This window comes from Oryza glaberrima, chromosome 3 (genome assembly GCF_000147395.1).
Source record: "Oryza glaberrima chromosome 3, OglaRS2, whole genome shotgun sequence".
NCBI classification, from domain to species: Eukaryota; Viridiplantae; Streptophyta; class Magnoliopsida; order Poales; family Poaceae; genus Oryza; species Oryza glaberrima.
Window position 1 is genome coordinate 4084945 of NC_068328.1, and position 21824 is coordinate 4106768.

A 21824-nucleotide genomic window follows, 5' to 3' on the forward strand; every position below is an offset into this window, starting at 1 on the left:
CAAGCTAATGCACTGGAGTTGGCACTCTTATCCTCTCCCTGATCCAACAAAATTTGTAAAGCTTCAGTTCTGACACTAACCATTCATTTTCATATCATAAACTGTGATGCTAGTAATACCTATCTCCTTTGTTATTTCTATTGACCGGTTAAGTACTACCTAGGACTAGCTTTTTGAGATTTATGACACTTGCACTAATTAAACCTGGTTTGTATTTGTCATCGCTTAGCTAATCAAGAACTCTTTCTGATGATCCATACTACACAGCAAGCACACAAAACCGTGGTTCTTGCCCAGGTATGCAGACAGCGGTATGGGGCACAACTGGTACCCCCACACACACACACACAAAATGTGGCACAAAAAGTCCGGACACTCATGGAATAGAACAGAAACCAACTGAACATGATTCGCATTTCACTTGCAAGCTTTTGCTTCCTAAAAGAAACTCAAGATTCTGCCGTTTATGATTTAGTTTGACAGTTTTTTCTTCTGAATTTGGAACATATTTAGGCCCCGTTTAGTTCCCAAAAACATCACATCGATTCTTTGGACACATGTATGGAGCATTAAATGTAGATTAAAAGAAAAACTAATTCCACAGTTAGGAAAGAAATCGTGAGATGAATCTTTTGAGTCTAATTAGTCTATGATTAGCCTAATGAATCTACAGTAACCCACATATGCTAATGGCGGATTAATTAGACTCAAAAGATTCGTCTCGCGGTTTCCAAGCGAGTTATGAAATTAGTTTTTTCATTTGTGTCTGAAAACCCCATCCGATATCCGGTCAAACGTCTGATATGACATCCAAAAATTTTCATTTCGCGAACCAAACAAGCCCTTGCTAGTCCCTGGGCAGTTAGCAAGCAGAAGAAATTCAGAAACAATTATTTGGTCACAGGAGAAAATGGTTAGCACTATCAACAGAGTATTTTAATTCAGTGATGAACTCTGAAGATAAGAGAAGAGTTTGGTATGCAAGAAGCAGAGGAATGGTGCCCAGCTGGGCCTGTGCAGGCAGAGCCCATACATGATTGCAGCGTTTCGGTTTGTATAATGCAATGAAATGGCGCTGTCATGCGTGTTCCCATCCATGATTCAACTTGCCCAAAAAAAAGAAAGAAAAAACTTTTCTTTTTGAAGTTGGCTGGCTCTTGCTGTGATCGATTTGCTTTGTCGTATGCTGGAATTGCTAGTTGAGCAACTCAACTCTACCTACTTGAGAAAGCATCTTGAACAGGTTCACTGTTTCTCTGCCAAGAACGCATGGACGGCTTCTAGACATAGCAAATATTTATTCATGTCCCTTATCTCTAACATGGGGAAAATATCACTACTTTTTTCCTAGCTTTTGGGGGCTCTGTATGTGGCCTCGCAGTCAAGTTGAGGCTTAACAATGTATATATCTCGTCCGTTTTTGTTTACTCGTTTCTGCTCGAACAATCTCTGCTGCCATCTCCAATCAATTAACTTTGATGAAATGGTCCAAAACAGAAAAATGAAAACTCAATAGGGTTGTACTCATATTATAAATTTATATAATTCATGGTGGCCAGAGGAGACGAACAATTACAAATCCTCTTTCGCCTTGTGAAAGAGAGAGATCGTTCTGTGTCGCCGTCGAGAGCCAAAGTAACTTCACTGCATGAGAAAGTGAAAGATCTGTTTCGTGCCATCGGTGACACGGCTGTGTCAAAGCTTTGCCTTCACAAGAAGGGAATCAGTGACAGGAACAAACAGATTAGCAGACAAACACGGCATGGCTATGGCCATCACCACCGTGTTGTCACAGCGATACAGTATCCCACGACAGGGAAATTCAAGAATTCAGAACTGTTTGAAGTTACTTTCTTTCTTTCTTTCTCTGTATATTTTTTGTTTCTTTTTTGACGGAGATGATGTTAATGGAACAATGAAGGTACTAGTAGAAGTAGTGTAGGGATAAGATCGAAGATTAGCAGCATCTTTTCTCGCTGTTTGGAGGCAAAGATAGTTGCTACTGCCGACAAAAAGTTCGTTGAAGCGACCTGATATAAACTCGCCACCGAAATGATCGACAGCCTGATAGATGCTGGTGGGTCATTTGATTTCTCGTTGGAAGAGTCGCATCTGAATGTGAAGCAGTGTAAAGATAGATGGGGTAATTCATCCATATTCGAATCTAATTTTGCCTTTCATGTGAATCTGAATAGGAGCGCGTTTCAGATAATTTTGCCTTTGCACTCGCAGTAGCAGTAACTAATGGTCTAGTCTTTGTTCAAAAAGCATACCAGTTGTTGCTGCGTTCGGCCTAACACTATCTTCTTCTTGTTCAAAAGATTCATCAATCATGTTGAAAGAACCAAAGAATTCTTGAACATATTAATCCTGTCTTGATTTCTTGAACATCAGACAACATAAACATGGTGATTAACTGAAACTCAGATTTTTGCATCAAAGGCACAGCCAAAAAGATCTTTTACGAGAACGAGAAGCCTCACATAATTTTTCATTACCGAAAGGAACCAGGACGAACACATGCTTGCTTGGCAAAACCACTCTTCTATGTACATGACATGGTACAAGATCGAGTCACAGGGTCGCCGGAGACGACGGCTAGAGCCTAGAAGGACAAGCTGGCCTCGACGTCGACGAGGCAGCAGCCGTCGTCGAAGCTCCAGAGCCCCATGCCCTGGTTGGCGGCGGCGGCGGCGGCGGTGGTCTGCACGGCGTCGGCGCTGAACAGGCTGTCCAGGGACTCGTAGGCGCCGCCGTTGAAGTAGTTGTACTGGTCGGCGAACAGCAGCGCGTCGAACAGCGCGTCGGTGTCGTCGCCGGAGCCGGAGTCGGTGGTGGTGGTGGTGTCCTCCGGCTCGGTCCTCGGACGCTTCTTGGCGAGGTCGTCGTCGCTGTCGAGCGCCGCCGCGGCGACGGCGAACTCGTCGGAGGCCGACATGCCCTGCCAGGAGAAGTCCGGGAGGGCGTTCGACTCGGAGCTCTCGCTGGTCTCGGGCTCGTACTTGATGGACGCCATGGCGGCGGCGACCTCCTCCTCCTCGACGAGGTTGATGACCGGGGTCGCCTTGACGGCCGGGGCGGCGGCGGCGGTGGCGCGGCCGCGCTTGCGGGTGTCAGGGGTGGTAGCGGAAGGGAAGTTGAGCTTGGCCCTGTCCCCGCGGATGGCGCGCGCGGCGTCGTCGTAGGCGAGCGCGGCGGCCTCGGCGTTGGTGAAGGTGCCGAGCCAGACGCGGATGCCCTTGACGGGGTCGCGGATCTCCGCCGCCCACTTCCCCCACGGCCGGCGCCGCACGCCCCTGTACTGCGCCGGCTTCCTGCGCCTGCTCGACGCCGCCGCCGCCGCCGCCTTCCTCGCCTTCTTGGCGCGGAAGACGAACGGCTTGTGCTCGGAGGTCGCCTCCTCCTCCTCCGCCTCCTCCACCATCATCTCCTCGTCATCGGAGTCGTTGTCGAAGTCCCGGAACGCGGCCTCGAAGTCGTCGGCGCGCGCGCCCTTCTTCTTGCCCGGCCAGACGTGGCCCGCCGTGACGCGCCTCGCCGCCGGCGCGCTCGGTATGAGCTCCGCAAGGATCGCTCCGCCGCACATCTTGCTTTGATCTCGCTTTGGTTGCTGCCTTGCTTTTGCTTTTGGGTGTTGGGTTGTGAGCTTGTGATGAGGAAGGAGAGAGCAACGAGGCGGTGTTAAATAGGGGGGAGGGAGGCCATCATCCCGGGGCTCCGAAATCGCGGGAAAAAAAAATCCTAAAGAAATCGCGGCGAAAGAGGAGGAGGAGGGGGGCGAAGGGATAAGGTCAGGTGGGTGGGGCCCACGCGGGGGGAGGGGGGAGGAGAAGGTGCAATGCATCTGCTGCTGCGTTTGCCCACTTGCGTAGGGGGAGTACCAGACACGGGCCGTGCTGTGTGTGTGTGTGTGTGGTGTGGCAGCTGTCCGCGGCGACGGCGACGGCGACGGCGACGGGGCGCGTGCATTGGTTGGCCCGGCAAGGAAAGGGAAGGGGAAGGAGATGGGCTCGTGGAGGGCACGACCGCGCTCACTGCTTCTGCTGCTCGGCACCCCGCACCCGTTAGCCACTGGAGCAGGTAGGATCCGGACCCCTAAGGGCCTGTTTGGAAGCCCTCCTCGATTTACCACAATTTTGTACCGAACGTGTGGCAAGATGTAAATTATGTTGCTCAAAATTGGATGGCCACACTTGTGGTAAACTTTGGCTAAGAAAATAGTATATGACTAGTGGGACCAAAAGAGTAGAAAGTGTGGCATGTCAAAATTGTGAAAACAAACTAAACACTAACCACATTTGGTCAAACTGATCTACCTCAAGTGTGGCAAAATGTGGCACCAACCAAACAGGCCCTTAAACGAGACCCACGACATATTTGCAAACAAACAATTTATGAATAAAACTTTTATATATATATATATATATATGTATTATTAGTGATTTAGAAACAAAGGCTCTAAAATAAACTACGATGAGAAAACCCAGAAGCAACAAAAGTCTTTTCAATATTGAAATGTGGTTACAGGTGCTAACAAAACTTAAAATAAACTTGATTTGATTGAAGTAAGTGTTACTAACATGCAGGGCCCCTTTGATTTGGAGGAAAAACATTGGAATTTTGGAGGATTTTAATCATATTGAAAAATTTCCTAAGAAACACTTTGAAACGAAGGATTGGATCCTATCCAATCCTTTAAAATTCCTATAAAATGAACAATCTTATATAGATTTTGGAGTAAATTTAGCAAGAGTTTCAACCTCTCGGTAACTTTCCTTTGAGTATATCTCTCTCATCCAATTCCTGCGTTTTTCCTACGGTTCAATCAAACAGTCATTCCTTCGTTTTTTCAATCCTCTGTTTTACACTTACATTTCTATCAAAATCCTACGTTTTTTCTATTCCTACGTTTTATCAATTCTGCTATTCAAAGGGGCCCAACAATAATGTATAGCAAAAGTAGTCCATATAGACGGGACCCACATGTATGGATTTTAACTATTGTAACATTCACAATGTATATAGATAGCAAATAGTATTAGAAGGAGAGAGAAGTAGAGACAAATAATATATTTTATCCTCTAGCCCATATGCTTATGAGTAGCTTTTGTTATTTTTTTTGCTATGTACTAATTTCACAATGTTATTAGGTGGTTGAATGACATATTATATTGCTTATGGATCACTTTTAGACTACATTATGGATGCTCTTAGAGCAGGTACAATAGCAGACTATTAGCTAGCTATGAACATATTTTAATGAGATAAAAGATGAGAGAGAAGAGTAGTGGGCTACAGATATGTAGCCAGCTGCAGTACGGACTCCAAGACACAATGTGTGTATGACAGGTAGGATCATATATTAATAGTATAGTAAACAACTATTATATAAATTAACTATTATATCGGCTATAGATGAATTAGACTTAATAGTGGGCTATACTATTAAACTTGCTCTTAGACTATATGGATATCAACCCTATAAAATCCATTCAAAATTCTGACCGTACTATTAGTACATTTTACGGGTTCATGTGATTTTACTGTAGTATCAAACTGGAGTATCATCACACGAATCCGAAACCCAACAAGCCAAACAACACAGTGAAGAAGAGCTTTCCCCGGTTTTGAGCTCGCCGATCCTTCCTACCAAACCTTCCTCCGCAACACCATGGACTCCCCTCACCCAAACGTGTGCGACCAACGGCATCACGGCCACACGGGTGAGCCACGGAGATCGGGGCTGCATCGCCTGCGAATACCAAAACCTTCTCCCCAACCCCAGTTTCTTGGAATTCCGGTATTGTCAAGTTGCCAACTTGACCTGCTCACTTTCTCGCCAAGGGTCGCAGGCAGCAGGATGCAGCTACAGTCAAAGCTAGTACTACGAGTAGCAAATAGACCCGATATATATATATATATATATATATATATATATATATATATATTCAGTGTCCGTGTCACACTGGGGAAAGGTTTTTTTTGCAAGCGAATTAGGCCCTATTTAGTGTACACACAAAAACTTTTCGCCCAATCACATCGAATGTTTGAACACATGTATGGAATATTAAAAATAAAAAAATATAGATTGCGTGTAAATATCAAGACGAATTTTTTAAGTCTAATTACGTCATGATTTGATAATATGGTGCTACAATAAATATTTACTGATGATGGATTAATTAGGCTTAATAAATTCATCTATAGAATCTGTAATTTGTTTTATCATTAGTCTACGTTTAATACTTTAAATGTGTGTCCGTATATTTGATGTGACACGTTAGAAATTTTCGTTTCGAACTAAACAGGACACGTAAGTGTCCATGTCATACTGGGGAAAGTTTTTTTGCAAGCGAATTAACGAATGGCGTTCTCTGTTTATACAGGATCTTGTGTCACACTCGGTCATTCAACTTGATGTGCAAAACCAAGGTGGCTGCGGTCTGCGGCGTGCCAAGTTTCAGGAAAGCGGTATTGCACAAGCTGAGGAGGTCCCAGGCACAGCAGCAAAAGCACCAGAAACAGTTTTTTTCACAGAGTCGCTTGCACAGCGTGATTTTCAGTTTTACCAGATTCATTATCTATTTGTAACACAAAGGATTTTATCTCATATTGTAGCAAAGGTTTATTATCATGGTAGAGTATTTACCAGTAGTACTCTTTGCTACGAGAACATTTGAAACTTGAGCAAAGGTACTTTCTCCCTCATTATATGTTCATTTTTCGCTCATTTGTCCTAGAATAAATTTATTTTTAAAGTAATCATTACCTCAAAGTTTGTGAAAGTATAAAATAATTATATTAAAAATAGATAAATAAGAGACTATATAGAGTTTGATAAAATAGATGTATTTTAGTTTTTTGATTTTATATTGATACGTGTGAGATGAATAAAAGATAAATTTATTTTGAGAGGGAGAAATTAGGTAAAGAAAACGAAATGTACCTTTTGAGATAGAGGAAAAGGGTGAGAGACATTAATTGCGTGTCCCTGTTCCAGTGGCAACTTGGCGATGCAATTTGCCGTCGCGCTTTTGGTGGTTCGGTTTTAAACTTTTAATCATGCGAGATGGCGGGAGGCGACGGCAACTTGCGGGTTATAAGAGCAAGTTCAATAGTAGCAACTACCAGCTCTAATTCATCTAATCTAATAGCTCATTTATATTATAGTTACATACTACACTATTAATACCTGGTCCCATCTGTTATACACATACTACGTCTTAGAGTCCGTGCTACAGGTGGCTATAAATCTGTAACCCGCTGCTCTTCTCTCTCCTTATTTATCTTCTTAAAATATGTTTGCAGCTGGTTTGTAGCCTGCTATTGTACCTGCTCTAAACAGTACTACAGTACTACAAATTGAAGCAGCGCGTCGTTGGAACGTGTGGGGTTCTTATCATCCAGAGGCAGAACAGGTTCAGTGTCTCGCATTCGAAGTCAAGAAAAATGAAGAAATGTGTCTCTCTCGCCTACTTTCTGGGCGTTGGCGTTGCATCTTGCATGTGGGCGGAGCGGCCAATTGATGAAGCGGCACATCTCCCCTGCCGTGCGGTGCAGAGACCATACAGCAACACAGGGCATCTCTTCAACTATGGGTCTATTTGAGAAGCTTAAGATTGGAGGAACAAATAGCTCGTAGATGGTCAGTTTCTGAGAATATAAAAAAGCTACTCCCTCCGTCTCATAAAAATTACATTTCTAGCTAATTTAGAATAAAACAGTAGGATTGAAAAATAACCACAATGACCTTATTTAATGAACCCATTACATGCACACATTCCATATATACAAATGATTAAAAATAAGTTTGAGATAATTAACCCATATAATTAGCATACTTAAATTACAAGCTGAGAGAACTTAAAGGAAACTTATCTAGATGAATCAATTTGCTGGGCCCCACATGGCTAGAAATACAATTTTTGTGGGACAAAACTTTAGAGCTAGAAATGCAATTTTTTTAGGACAGAGGTAGTAGGTTTTTCAACTTTCGGTTTCTAATTTATTTTCTGTATTCTACTACTATAATTCTTAGAATTTACATCAAAAGCTAAATTATTTAGAGAAGATTTTGATTTCATGAGAAGCTGCACAATGTAGAAACTTCCCAGACATACCCTAGGAATCCCTTCCAGCCTGGCAGCCTTCCTATCCAGTTCCAGTTCAGTTGTGCGTTGAACGGCACAATTGGCATCTCTATCCATTGCCATGGCCGCAGGCAACCAGCCCACCCCAAAGCGGCTGCTTCTCCTAGGCTGGCAGTCATTTTTTTATGCTAGAAAAATACTTAGCTGAATGCTCAGGACTTCCTAATTCTTGTTCGAGATATCTATTACGAACAAGTTCAGTGAACTCCAACGTAGTTGAAGTGCCTGTTTAGATTGTAGCCAAAATAAATTTTACTAAATTTTAGCAATTTAGCAATATTGCTAAGTTTTGGCAGGATTTCTTATTTATCTACTAAAGTTTGGTAAGAAACTAAATGGATACATATATTTAACAACTTTACTTTAAAAAATAGTATCAATCTGAACATGCTCGAAGTAGTAAGTTCAGGCCTGCCAGTACATCTTCAGAGTTGGGCCTCTTAATTCTTGCCCGCCGAAGCAAAGGACCAACTAACTATTGGATCGTCAAAGCCCATCTACTGAACCCTAACATGGCTGGCCTACGAGGCCCATCGGCAAAGTAACAGCGGAAGTATCGTTGAGGACTTGGGGGCCCATTTATGCGAGTGGGCTAAAGGCCCATTTTGTACTCGCGTGTTTCTTGGAGTTGTCCGTGTTATGCAAAAATTTTCGCTATCATTGGTAGCGACAGAAACGGGGGCATTATGCAAAGTTCAGGACCGTGGATAGTTCAGATGGTTTTCAGATAAATACTAGTTCAGATGGTTGATTTACTACTAACAGATTCCCTGATAGTTGATTTCTATCACAAGAGAGTACACATTTGAATCGGAAGCTTCCTCAAATACACTAACATAAACATCCTGTTGGAACTTTTTCAGTGTTTTTTAGATGACAGTCTGCAGCTAGCTGTTCATAGTTTGTCACAGTGCAAATCTATTGTTATGTACTCCCTCCATTTCAGGTTACAAGATATTTTAACTTTGGTCAAAATCAAACTTCTTTAAGTTTGACTAAGCTTATAGACAAATATAGTAATATTTACATTACCAAATTAGTTTTATTAAATTAATAACTAAATATATCTTTATAATAAATTTATCTTGGGTTAAAAATATTACTATTTTTTCTATAAACTTGGTCAAATTTAAACCAATTTGATTTTGATCAAAGTCAAAACATATTATAATCTGAAACAGAGGGAGTAGCTAGTCGCTGCCTGATCAAAGTGACAGGCCTTTGTTGGATGAGCACCCAGATCTCATGCTTCCATGGTTAGAGATCATTTGCACTGTGCGGATACTGAACGTCCACGCCATTTTATGTTTGAAATTCGGGAAAAGCATTAAGGAACCTTTCATGGTTATTTTCGATCTGGACAATGTTTTCCGGGTCTCAGCTCGATCATTCCATCAGTTAAGTCCACGCAAGTGAATATGTCTTCAGAGTTATCACGTTCTTTTCGATTAGGATACTTATCTTAACTCGATTTTCGTAAGCATATTTTTCAAACTGCTAAATGGTACGTCTGAAAAACTTGATGTATGTAAGTTGTTTTAAAAGATCAAATGAATGTATTTTTAAAGTTTATAACAATTAACTCAATTAATAATATATTAATGGTTTTCTTGTTTTACGTATGCTAACTTTATTAATTGTTTTACGTAAACACGTTGTCAAATGTCCATCAGTTTCATCTACTTTCTTGTACACTCTTAACTTAATTTGCAGCATCTACACCCAGCAACTACACTACTACCGCTGGTTATAGACGAAAAGAAGAGATCGAAAAATACAATTACAATTTATACATGTGAAGTAGACGAGGACAACAAAATCTGTGACAGAATGAGTAGTCGTACGTCTCCGTTGTATTGTCCTCCCTAATTTCTCCTGAAAAATTGTTCAGAAACTAGCGGAGATGAACCTCGATCTCGATAAGTCTGACATATGTATATATAAATCATGAAGCAGCGATCTGCAGCCTCGCGTGTCCACCGATCTTGGCCGGCGGCGAAGCTCGCCGGCGGTGGAACGCGTCGCGGCGCCGCCTCACCAGCATCTCGATCTCTCGCCTCTCCTCCCTCGCCATCTGCTGGCTCCGGCATTCCGCGCTGCAGAACGCGTGCTCCCCTCTGCCCAAAACAAAAAAAACCACAGATAAAAGAATTAATTAACCACAAGTTCCTCAGCTCGATCATGATCACTAATCACCAAATTAAGTTTCTATTTGAAGTGTGGATTAAGGCGGAGTTCTTGATTTGTTGTGTAAAATGTCTTACTTGTAGACGAACACATCCATGTCGGCGTCGAGCTTCTTGTGGCAGCAGTAGCAGCAGTTCAAGAACCCCAACCCCATGAACCCCCGGCCTGCAGGAGCACCAGCCTCATCCTGACTCGCCGCCGCCGTCGCCGCCGGCGACGGCCTCACCGCCGACCGCCTGAGCACGGACAGCGGCGGCCGTTGCCTCGGCGACTGCTGTATGATCAGCCGGAGCCCGACGAGCTCGCCGGAGTCAGCCGGCATTGGCTTCTTCGTCGACGCCGCGACACCCACAGCTCCATCCTCGATATGGAAGAGGCTCGGAGCTCTCGGAATCATGGCGTAAAAACTTTTAAGTTCTCCTCGATCTTGAAATCTCGAGATTCTTGCAGAGAGAGAAGATGAAGAATTCAAGATCAGAGAATTCAGAATGGATTGCAAGAGGGGGAGGAGAATTGCTAGCAGATTGTGTGGCAGTGTGATTATATATATGGTCAGAGCTCAACTAGTACAGTGAAACATGTGGTGTTTTCCTTGTTTATTTGATTATTATTATTATTGGGCCAGCTGAAAGCTACAGCTCTCCTTGTCAAAACCTCGAAAAGATTATATATTTTTCTAATGATAAAAAATATTCGCACATGCTACACATGGCGATCGAATTGAATATAGCGCGTGCAATGCTCTACTGTGTTGGCATGGCATGGGCTTGCGCTGCTGGCTTTATGGGCGCCACATAATCGGGATAATAGTTTAATTTCTCACCTGCCATGTGGATTATTTATCTTTTTTATCGAGGTGAAAGTGAAGTATAGAGAAAGAGACGTGTTTTTGCATGTGAATGTGTGATCTCTGCTATGGTCACTATGAAGATAAGAGATTTAACGGTTAGAGTTAAGACTTCGCCGTGGCAAAACATCAGCTTTTGATTTCGTAATGTTAAAATGCATAGTTGCAGTAAACTTTTAACGCTCTGTTGACTTTGTTCTATATAAAATTAAGTAGTAAAATTTCTTCTAACTAAAATAAAAGAATTGCACCACTAGAGGGTGGCAGAAGAAATAAAATCCGAATATTCTTACATCCAATTCCTATCGTAACTCGTTGGGCATATTACGGGCATATTTTGTTGATAGCTAAGAGCATGTATAGGACAAGGAGGGGGTCCTTAGGGCATCAGCAATGTATATAGAAGATGTGGTCTTTATAGGTGGGCCCTGTGTCAGTAGTCTTTAGTTGTTTCTAGATGTCACAATGGTAAGACCTGGTTGCACCCTATAATGGGCCCCACTAGCAACCAACTGGACAGAGAGACAGTAGCAGGAGAGGAAAGAAGATAATTTTTTTTATTCCTTGTAGGTGGTCCTTATGCATAAGGATAGCTCATCCTAAGAGCACCCATAAGGACTACTTCTACAATGTATAATGCCCACTCTAGGATCTTAAGACCCTCTATATGGTATACATTGTGGATGCCCTTAGACTGTGTTCGGGAGCTCACCTCCCGCGCACGTAAAACGGAGCGACTCATTTTCTTATGATTAATTAAATATTTACTATTTTTTTGAAAAATAGATTAATATGATTTTTTTAGAAAGACTTTTGTATAGAATTTTTTTTTAAAAAAAACACATCGTTTAGCAGTTTAAAAAGCATGCACGCGGAAAACGAGGGAGGTATGTTGGCAAAGTTGAGGAAAGAACTTAGCAAAAGGTTGTGTTTGGCAGAGAGAGTTGGAAACTCTCCCTCCAAACACGTAAAACGATGTGGTTCATTAGCATGTGATTAATTTAGTATTAGTTTTTTTTTCTAAAAATGGATTAATATGATTTTTTAAAAGCAATTTTCGTATATAGTTTTTTTCATAAAACACACCGTTTAGTAGTTTGGGAAGCGTGCGCATGAAAAACGAAGGATGTGTAGTTGGGAACTCAAGCTAACGAACTCAGCCTAAGCTGTCAAAGTGTGGTGTGGGTAAGATTTGGCATGGCAAACTCTAGCCACCAAGCAAACAGCCTCTACCTTGCGCATATGGGACAATATGGGAGTATTCCATCTCTTATTCTGAAGGAAGGAATGTACTCAGCAATCAGTATCCAATTCTCTGGTATAAACCACTCATTCCGTGGTGGAAACTGACCTAACCGCGGCAGAATATTTCCTCCAACATAGCAGGGAAAAGACCCCCCCCCCCCTCATTTCACATAAACCATTCGTATATCCTCCCTCCATCCTAAATCTTTGATGCCGTTGATTTTTTTAAACATATATGACCGTTCGTCTTATTCAAAAAATTTAAGCAATTATTAATTCTTTTCATACCATTTGATTCATTTTTAAATATACTTTTATGTATACATATAGTTTTACATATTTCACAAAAGTTTTTAAATAAGACGAACGGTCAAATATATTTAAAAAAATCAACGGCGTTAAACATTAAGGGAAGGAGGGAGTAGAAGAGAATATCTTTGGCAAACAAACAGCAACCCTAGCTGAGCAACTACTACTCGTAGGGGCGAATCCCATTCTCCAAATAGCCCATGTGCACAACTCGGGGCGTTGGCAGCAACCGCTTTGCATACTTAATTCTGGGCATGTTATTGCCTTTGCCAATTGCCACTCCGGGAAAAGGCACGGCGTGTGTTGTGTGGACGCCACAAAGCTATGGCACTCCTGCTCGATGTAGTACACTAGTACTCCATGCATTCTATTTTAAACGCAACTATAATCGTCTCTCTTATTTAATATTTTAATTAAAAAATAAAAAATATAAGTTACGCATAAAATAATATTTATACTTTATCATATAATAACAATAAAAATATTGATTAATTTTTTTAATAAGATATATGATTAAAGTTAAACACGAAAATTATGACTCCACCTAAAAAGAGACGGAGGAAAAAGTACAAATTAAAACTGGGACGCGTGAGCGCGACGGCCGGTGTGTGGCCGCACATACGTTTACGACGTACCCGTGCGTGCAGCACGTGTTTGGGCGACGCCGTTTGTCGTGTGCCAACCAATACCCACATATCCCTGCGTTGCCACTACCAACATGCCAGCCACTGCATCGTGTCCATATGGCTACAGGTGGTGGAAGTGCGGTATTGGTACTTTCTCGGTACCAAAATGTCGAGGTAGTAGCAGACAAGGCGGCAACAACGTGGCCTCGTGGAAGAGTGTTAGCGTTTTTTCTTTATATAACGTGACATACATATAGTCATTGGTTAATGCTAACGACTACGTAAAGTAAGGCTGGCTATTTTACAAGCACTACGGTGCAACCCTCCCCTCTCGACAACAGTTAACATGCACTGACAGCTACACCTCTGTTTCATAAAAAACTCAATCCAATTCTAATATAAGAATTTAGACACGTATATGTTTAGGTTAGTAGCTAGGATTTTTTTTTTTGGAACATATACCACGTCATAAAAATAGAGGACGTTAAAGGTGTAGATCTGTTATACTTTAAAAATGTTTTAGAAAATGTTTTAATAGATAAAAATTAAAATTAAGAAAAATCCGTAGTGCTCCCGAGTCCCGAGAGGTCGTATGCTGCTGGAGAGCCGAGAGCCCGGATGGTTGGGGTGCAGCCCACATGGCCCGATTAGAGCAAGTTTAATAGTATAGCTAAATGTTAGCTTCAAATTATCTGTAGCTAATCTAATAGCTCATTCATTAAATAGTTATCTATAAAAATATACTACACAATTAATACCCGGTCTCACCTCTCAAACACACAAAGCGTCTTGAAGTCCATGTTTCAGCTGGCTACAAATTTATAGCCCGCTTTCTTCTCTCTTCTCTTTTCGTTATAGCTAGCATAAAGCCTACTATTGTTCTTGCTCTTAGCCGCGCGAGTGCGAGGCCCATGAATGATGAATCTACGCGACCACGCCCCAATGAACGGGATCGCGAGGAGTTTGAGTTTCGCTTCAAGAAGAGATTCGCTATAGACTGCTGCTCCGTGTCGCCTGCTTAAGATTTCAGAGCTCAAAACAATAGCTGCTGTTCTCGTTCCGTTTCAAGATAGCCAACTCGATTGGGAAACCTTTACTGAATGTAAGATACTCTCTCAACACATTTTTATTTCGTAGCATTACTTTTAGGTACGAGTCACTAACTCACAACTACTAACATTAATACTCCCTCCGTCCCACAATATAAGGGATTTTGAGTTTTTGCTTGCAACGTTTGATCACTCGTCTTATTCAATTTTTTTTTTGCAAATATAAAAAACGAAAAGTTGTGCTTGAAGTAATGTAGATAATAAAGTAAGTCACAAATAAAATAAATAATAATTTTAAATTTTTTTGAATAAGACAAGTGGTCAAACATTGCAAATAAAAACTCAAAATACTCTGTATTATGGGACGGAGGGAGTATTTATTTAGCTGCAGGTCTCCCTGCACTCATTCATCGTGCTAATCCAATCAAACCTTGTACCGGGCAAACACTGATGCAACAGCCCGTGAATTCTTTACGACCCAAACTGAGTATGCTCAAGTTTTCCAGATTAAGGTTGCTGCACATCTTCCGTTAACACATCGCAGATTAACGGCGTTTTGCTTTATTTCTCGTCTTCTGGATGGCGAAGCCTTATGAGTTCAGTCCATCAGTCGCGATACTGTGACATGAACTCCTCATGGAATTCCCTGAAGCGGGAGATCATCGAAGGTATCTTCTCCTCCTGCGGCAGGATCGTGCATCTCACGTGCCATGTCCCTGCAACCTTTCACAAAGGACCAAACTTGAGTGGTCAGGAATTCAGAATTGCAGGTGAACAGATAACATCCGATGATCTGAAATGGTAGAAAAAACGGTTGCTATCTGTTATTGTTTTTTTTTAATTGGTGCTATCTGTTCTTGTAGAACGAGACTACTACTTGTAGAGCGAGACTACTACTACTACCAGACTCTTCAGGAATATAGATTGTGCTGCGTGAGCTTCAGCCGTTCCCCAAAACAGTTCACTTATCATTCTGTGGGATTCAGACAGCACATATCACTATGGTTCAAAGATCAAGAGTAGAAAGTAGCTCACTTGTCCAAAACCAGATCCAGGAGTCACAACGATGCCGGTGGTATCAAGAAGACGTAGAGCGTAGAATACATCAGGTGCTTTGTTGACAGCCCTGGCAGCCTCAATTGCCTTCTGTGGTAGATAAATCCGTGGGAACAGATACATCGCCCCTTCCGTCTTGTTGCATGTAATTCCATCAATACTGTTAAATGCAGACTCCATTGCCTATGATCCAGATTCCAGACAAAATGATGTCTTAGCTCAAGTGTCTGCATAGATAGCAAGAAGTGAATCTGTTAAAAGTAAACTCCACACACCTTTGCACGACGAGATAAAGATTTTAGGATGTTGTCTTTCTCTTCCTCGTAGAGGTCATAAGATGCGTCCCCAGCCTGCACAATATGCATGGTCTCTCTGTGTTATGAATCTAGTGTATATTGGTAATTACATTTCGTGTAAGGACAGATATGTTATTGCACCTTTGGTGGATCCATTATGAGGCTCGCAAGGATCTGGCCGGTGATATTTGAACACAAGTTAACAGATGCAATTTTGTAGAGTTGTTCTCTAACTGGAGTGCTGAAGCCAGTGACCTCCATGTAACCGCCTCTCTTGCCACACTCTCCGTAATATCCTGATGGCAGGCAAAAAAATATCTATGTGGTAAGGAGTTACAATGTACTTGGAGAAAGAAAGGCGGATGATGGGATTTCACCTTTAGAAACAGAATGCAATGATACTAATTGTAAATCGTCTCCATTGTATCCCATGGATCTTGCTATCTTCTTGAAAGAGTTGATCTTCTTGTTGGTAACATAAATGTTCTCTTGGTATACCTATCAACACCCCCCAAAAAACGATTATCTGGACAGTTTTCTCTTGTGTTTGTTAACATCATACTTTGTTAACATTATTATATCACTCAACACACTGACACCTTTGAACATGACTAGCCTTACCTCATCCGCCAGAAGAACAAGTTCCTCGTCCTTGCAGAACTTTACTAGCTCATATTGCTGTTGCTCATCAAGAATCTTAACAACAATGTAAAAACATTTCAATTATGATTTTTGGAATATTTATATCAGTTGAACCTAAATACTTCTTCGGATCAAGGAACATATGCTTACTGACATGAAAAACATCACAAAATAACAGTGCCACTTTGTCTTAATCATGAACTAGCATGGTGGCCCGCGTAGATTGCGCGGCTAGCATCATTATATTTTCTCTCATATAAAAGCATATATGTTTTCTCATTATATTATTATAAAATATATTACAATGACAACATAATTTTAAATTTTGCAATAACTTTTCAAAACTACTAATGTGTAATAACTACTCTAGTCTCCTCTTCTAATATTCCTTATTTTTTAATTCTGAATTTCAGCTATTTCTAAATTGTATTTCTATATGGACTCTGCTTTTTCTTTTTCTCTGATTAATGTGAGAATTTCTAGGCCATGAGAGCGAACGTGGAGGCTCCTTTTTATTCCGAATTTTAGTTGGTTTTAAATTCCAATATGAACTCTATACTCTACTTCTAATATTCCTTATTTTTTAATTCCATATTTCTATTTTTTTTCTTAATTGTATTTCTATATGGACTCTATACTCTACTTCTAATATTTCTTATTTTTAATTCCGAATTTCGGTTATTTCCTAATTGTATTTCTATATGGACTCTATACTCTACTTTTAATATTCCTTATTTTTAATTCCGAATTTCAGTTATTTCCTAATTTTATTTCTATATGGACTCTAGTCTTCTCTTCTAATATTCCTTATTTTTTAATTCCGAATTTCAACTATTTCTAAATTATATTTCTATATGGACTCTAGTCTCCTCTTCTAATATTCCTTATTTTTTAATTCCGAATTTCAGCTATTTCTAAATTGTATTTCTATATGGACTCTAGTCTCCTCTTTTAATATCCTTATTTTTTAATTCCGAATTTCAGCTATTTCTAAATTGTATTTCTATACGGACTCTGCTTTTTCTTTTTCTCCGATTAATGTGAGAATTTCTAGGTCATCAGAGCGAACGTGGAGGCTCCTTTTTTTTCCGAATTTTAGTTAGTTTTAAATTCCTATATGGACTCTATACTCTACTTCTAATATTTCTTATTTTTTAATTCTGAATTTCTATTTTTTTTCTTAATTGTATTTCTATATGGACTCTATACTCTACTTCTAATATTCCTTATTTTTAATTCAGAATTTCTATTATTTCCTAATTGTATTGCTATATGGACTCTATACTCTACTTCTAATATTCCTTATTTTTAATTCCGAGTTTCTATTATTTCCTAATTGTATTTCTATATGGACTCTATACTCCTCTTCTAATATTCCTTATTTTTTAATTCCAAATTTCAACTATTTCTAAAGTGTATTTCTATATGGACTCTAGTCTCCTCTTTTAATATTCCTTATTTTTTAATTCCGAATTTCAGCTATTTCTAAATTGTATTTCTATATGGACTCTGTTTTTTCTTTTTCTCCGTTTAATGTGAGAATTTCTAGGCCATGAGAGCGAACGTGGAGGCTCCTTTTTCTATTCCTTTAATTATATAATAGATACTTGTATAATTGTATATAAGATGTTTTAAATCGCACACGATAGGAGAAGCGGTGAGAGCAAACCTGTCCAGTAGGATTTCCAGGATTGATCACCACCAACGCCCTAACAGTTATGCCTTTTGACCTGGCATCTTCAAGTTGATTCTTAAGCTTAGAAACCTCCAAACCCCATCCTGAGGATTCATCAAGATAATATGGCACCTGAAATGAAATGTCTTCAGGCTATTGCGCTGCATCGAGTAGCTAGCTTGAAGTTATAACGTCAGACAAATAAACTACATACAAGAGCTCCGCCATGAAGTGCTAGGGATGCTGAGTACAATGAGTATTGAGGAATTGGACACATAATGCCATCTCTGTTGTTCCTTATCAGCAGCTGCATCATCATGTGTACCTAGAAGAGGGAAAGCATAAGTCAGACTGGAATATCTTACATTCCTGTTTCTTCAGAAATAACCAAGGTAGGACATACACCAGGACTTGCTCCATTAGTTAGGAATATATCATCTGCATTTGCAGGGAAACCATCACGGGAGGCAATCCCAGCAGCAATCTCATCACGCAGTCCCTTGATACCCTAGGATAAAGAAAAGAGTAAATTCCACAAAAACTGCAGTGTTTGATTTAAATCTGCATCTTTTGTTGAATATTTCACACAACTGCAACAATAGCAGAGGATTTTATCAGAAACCTGCAGCCTTATCTCCTATTGGTGTCTGATGTGTAGGCCCAAACTTGCAACGACATGAGTATTGCATGTGTGTGTGACAGATGGATCCAGACCAATCAAATAAGGTTGCAATTTTCTGATAAGATCATCAGCTATTCTTGCATTCTTATTGCGTAGTTAAATTTGCAGAAATCGATAGTTTTGACAACATAGTTATAGTGAAATTTTCTATAAGGAAAATTATGAACTCAAGATGCTCCTAGTTGAGTGAATTGGCAGATGGTTACCTGGCTATGACTATATGCCCCGGTGGCTCTTCCAGGAATCATGGAAAGAATTTTCTTTGCCCGAGCAATAGCATCAGTGCTGCAAAGAGATGAAGAAACATTTATATCATACATAAATGAAATACCCTAATGTGCTTACATACCTTTTTATTAGAAATGTAGAAAGTGTAGAACATAAATATATATGTATAGTCATAGCTTGGTAATGAATCATGGCATGCAGTTGATGTTTACCTGAACAATGATTTAATTTCCTCTCTCTCCAGCAGATTTGGATGATTGCAAAGTGCAAGAACCTGTAACATAACTCGTAAATACTGAAAGAGCATAAAAAGGAAAGATGAAGTTTTGGGTGTCTAATATTTACAGACCTCCCTGAAGAATGTGATTGGTTTTTGACCCAAGGACTGAGGGTTCCCGATGTTGCAATACACGATCTGCATATAATAGTTGAAAATTTATGAATCATCTACCGATTATTCACGTGATCTGCAAATTATAGTTGTCAATGACCTCATCAAATGGAAGAGAACCAGGTTGTGTCTGTAGCTGCTGTTGTAGGTGCTGGAAGAAAAATGTGAGATATCTATTAATTTCTCTTCTAGCATTTGCTGAAAAAGAATAAATTGAAATTGACTTCCAGAACATGGATGGACTGAACCACGAAACCTGAGCATGGATGGCAACCTCTCCACGAACTGCATATTCACATCGTAAAACCTGAAATAAAGAATATGAATCAGCAAGCCACAAAAGAACACAACTTACTGACTATGCACTCAGCGATCGATGATGGCCCTAGTATAACCTTGGGGTTTATGTGCTCAACAGAAACACCAGTGGCCATGGCCAACCAAAGTATCTACTATTCTCGCTTCCTTGGAGCTTCTATGGACAGGTAAGAGCTAACTTTTCTCAAGCATCTAAGAGAGTTCCACGTAATGATAATTTGACATTGGAGGCCTGAACCACGTGATATTTATAAGACCTAAAATGAAGAATCAAAAGACAAGATATCCTGCAGGAGAGAAATGAAGAAAAGGAGCGTGGACAATAGGGAGCAACGGCCCCCATAGTAGATTTGTTAATTAGAACAGAACCATGACTTTGCCTCCTCATCTTATTTGTTGAATCACATAACAAAATGCGCATGGCCTTTTCCACATAGAGTTTCTTAATCTCTGATTGTCCCTGTTTCGTACAAGAAACCCTTAAAATTTAGCTGCAATACTTCTTCCTCAGACATTACATTGGGAGGAACTCCGAGGATTGACAGCCCAGGTATAAAGTATTTAAAGCAGGAGGTATTTTCTGTGGTCACCCAGCTTTGCTATCACTCAATACCATGTGTCTGATTGTTTTTTTCACTTTAAAAAATATACCATGTATTGCCTCCGCTCCAAAATATAAGCATTTGTATGTTGTTTTGTGAGAAGAGTTTGTGCATTTCTGCCTTTTTTTAACAGTTCTACTGAGCTCAGAAATATGTTACCCAGATCAGATGAGGGCAGTAATAATACATCAAAACTGCAGCAGAGGGGAAAAAAAACTCACCTCAATCTACCATTCTACCTTTGCTATGGAGATGCTGGATCTAGTTAGCATTCCGCCGTGAAACGCCAATCTGCCGCCATGGCTCGAGTCGAGTTCTCGTCTCCCAAATGCAGCAGCAGCAGCAGCAGCCTCCCTTCTCTTCGGCTTCCCTCCATCTCCGTAGCCTCTCCCCTTCAGCCTCGAGGACCACCTCCTTCCGCAGCTGGAGGATCCTTCACCCGTCGTCCCACTGCGGCCTCCCCGCCGCCGCCGGCCGGCCGCGCTAGCCGGTTCCGGCAACGGCATGGTCGAGGAAGAAGACGGCGGCGGATGATGTCCACGACAAAGCACTTCGAGGCCCAATCAACACTAATGGGCCTAATCTGCAAGACCACTAGAGAGCTGCACACCTGCGAGTGCGACATCGCCTCCTGGACCAGGACGGATCTAGTTGAAATAGGCCCGTTCGGTAGGAGAGGATAAAGAGGAAAAGTCCCTCGATTAGTCGTTTTCTGCGCTTACGTTCAACTGCTAAAATGATGTGTTTTTTAATATTTATTTTTAATTTATTTTTAAAAAGTTTAAAATAATTATTACTTAATTAATTATGTGCTAATGGTTTATCTCGAGCCTGTTCACTTTGCTACAATTTTTAACCTTATCAATTTTTGGCATTGTCAAATTTTTGGTAAGGTTGTCAAAATTTTAGCAAGGTTACTAAATTTTGACAAGATTTCATATGTAGTTACTAAAATTTGGCAACAACTAAATGTAGCCACTTTTTTGGTAACTTTTTCAAAACTTGGTAAGGTTGAAAATTATAGCAAAGTGAAGAAGCCTCTTGTTTTACGTATTTCTCTCCTTTCCCATCCTCTCAAAACACTTATAATAGCTTCTAAAAAAAACACTTATAATAGTAGTAGTTCATTGCTAGCATAAGCTGAAGACTGAAGTCTTGAAAAAAAGGTTGAAATACTGAACCCTATGAAACTGAAAGTATGAAACATTAGGTAGTAGTTACCACTAGCATTTTATTTTTTTGATCCCATGAAGTATAATATACTAATAATGTTGCAAGATAGCTAGGGCTTGGCATGGTCCCAAGGTCTCGTCATGGGAAGCCATGCTCCTCCCTCCCGGTACAGCAGCGCGTGCCTGGCTGCAGATTCATCATCCATCACAAGGACCACTGAAACCGTGAAAACTGCTGACTCCCACACATGTGCTTGTATTGTCTGTCCCTCCCTCCCTCCCTCCCCAGTTGAATTAATCATGTAAAACTCTGGATTCCAACACATGAATACATTCCTCTCCAATTCTT

The 21824-nt window shown here is 40.7% G+C and overlaps 3 protein-coding genes across 6 annotated transcripts; all 3 read right to left on the bottom strand.

Moving 5' to 3' along the window:
- Positions 1–2459: 2459 nt before the first annotated feature.
- On the bottom strand, positions 2460–3682 carry LOC127768238 (ethylene-responsive transcription factor 1-like). Its single transcript, XM_052293773.1, has one exon. The coding sequence runs from the start codon at positions 3584–3586 to the stop codon at positions 2606–2608; it is 981 nt and encodes a 326-aa protein (XP_052149733.1). The 5' UTR covers positions 3587–3682; the 3' UTR covers positions 2460–2605.
- Positions 3683–9915: 6233 nt separating this feature from the next.
- LOC127768221 (uncharacterized) lies at positions 9916–10844 on the bottom strand. Its single transcript, XM_052293755.1, has 2 exons — positions 10415–10844; positions 9916–10267 (listed from the first exon to the last, which is right to left on the bottom strand). The coding sequence occupies exons 1-2, from the start codon at positions 10732–10734 to the stop codon at positions 10096–10098; spliced, it is 492 nt and encodes a 163-aa protein (XP_052149715.1). The 5' UTR covers positions 10735–10844; the 3' UTR covers positions 9916–10095.
- Positions 10845–14472: 3628 nt separating this feature from the next.
- LOC127768638 (alanine aminotransferase 2-like) lies at positions 14473–20884 on the bottom strand. 4 transcript variants are annotated; one of them, XM_052294258.1, is made up of 15 exons: positions 20543–20884; positions 19640–19690; positions 19484–19534; positions 19342–19407; positions 19205–19266; positions 18971–19049; positions 18486–18590; positions 18297–18407; positions 18077–18214; positions 16387–16461; positions 16143–16263; positions 15907–16061; positions 15745–15819; positions 15449–15652; positions 14473–15129 (listed from the first exon to the last, which is right to left on the bottom strand). In XM_052294258.1, exons 1-15 carry the CDS (start codon positions 20807–20809, stop codon positions 15115–15117), a joined length of 1575 nt encoding a protein of 524 aa, XP_052150218.1. In that variant the 5' UTR covers positions 20810–20884; the 3' UTR covers positions 14473–15114. The 4 variants fall into 4 exon arrangements, with proteins under 4 accessions (XP_052150218.1, XP_052150217.1, XP_052150219.1 ...); XM_052294257.1 differs by having other exon boundaries at positions 14473–15136; XM_052294259.1 differs by lacking the exon at positions 20543–20884 and adding an exon at positions 19779–20505 and having other exon boundaries at positions 14473–15136.
- Between the last annotated feature and the right edge of the window lie 940 nt (positions 20885–21824).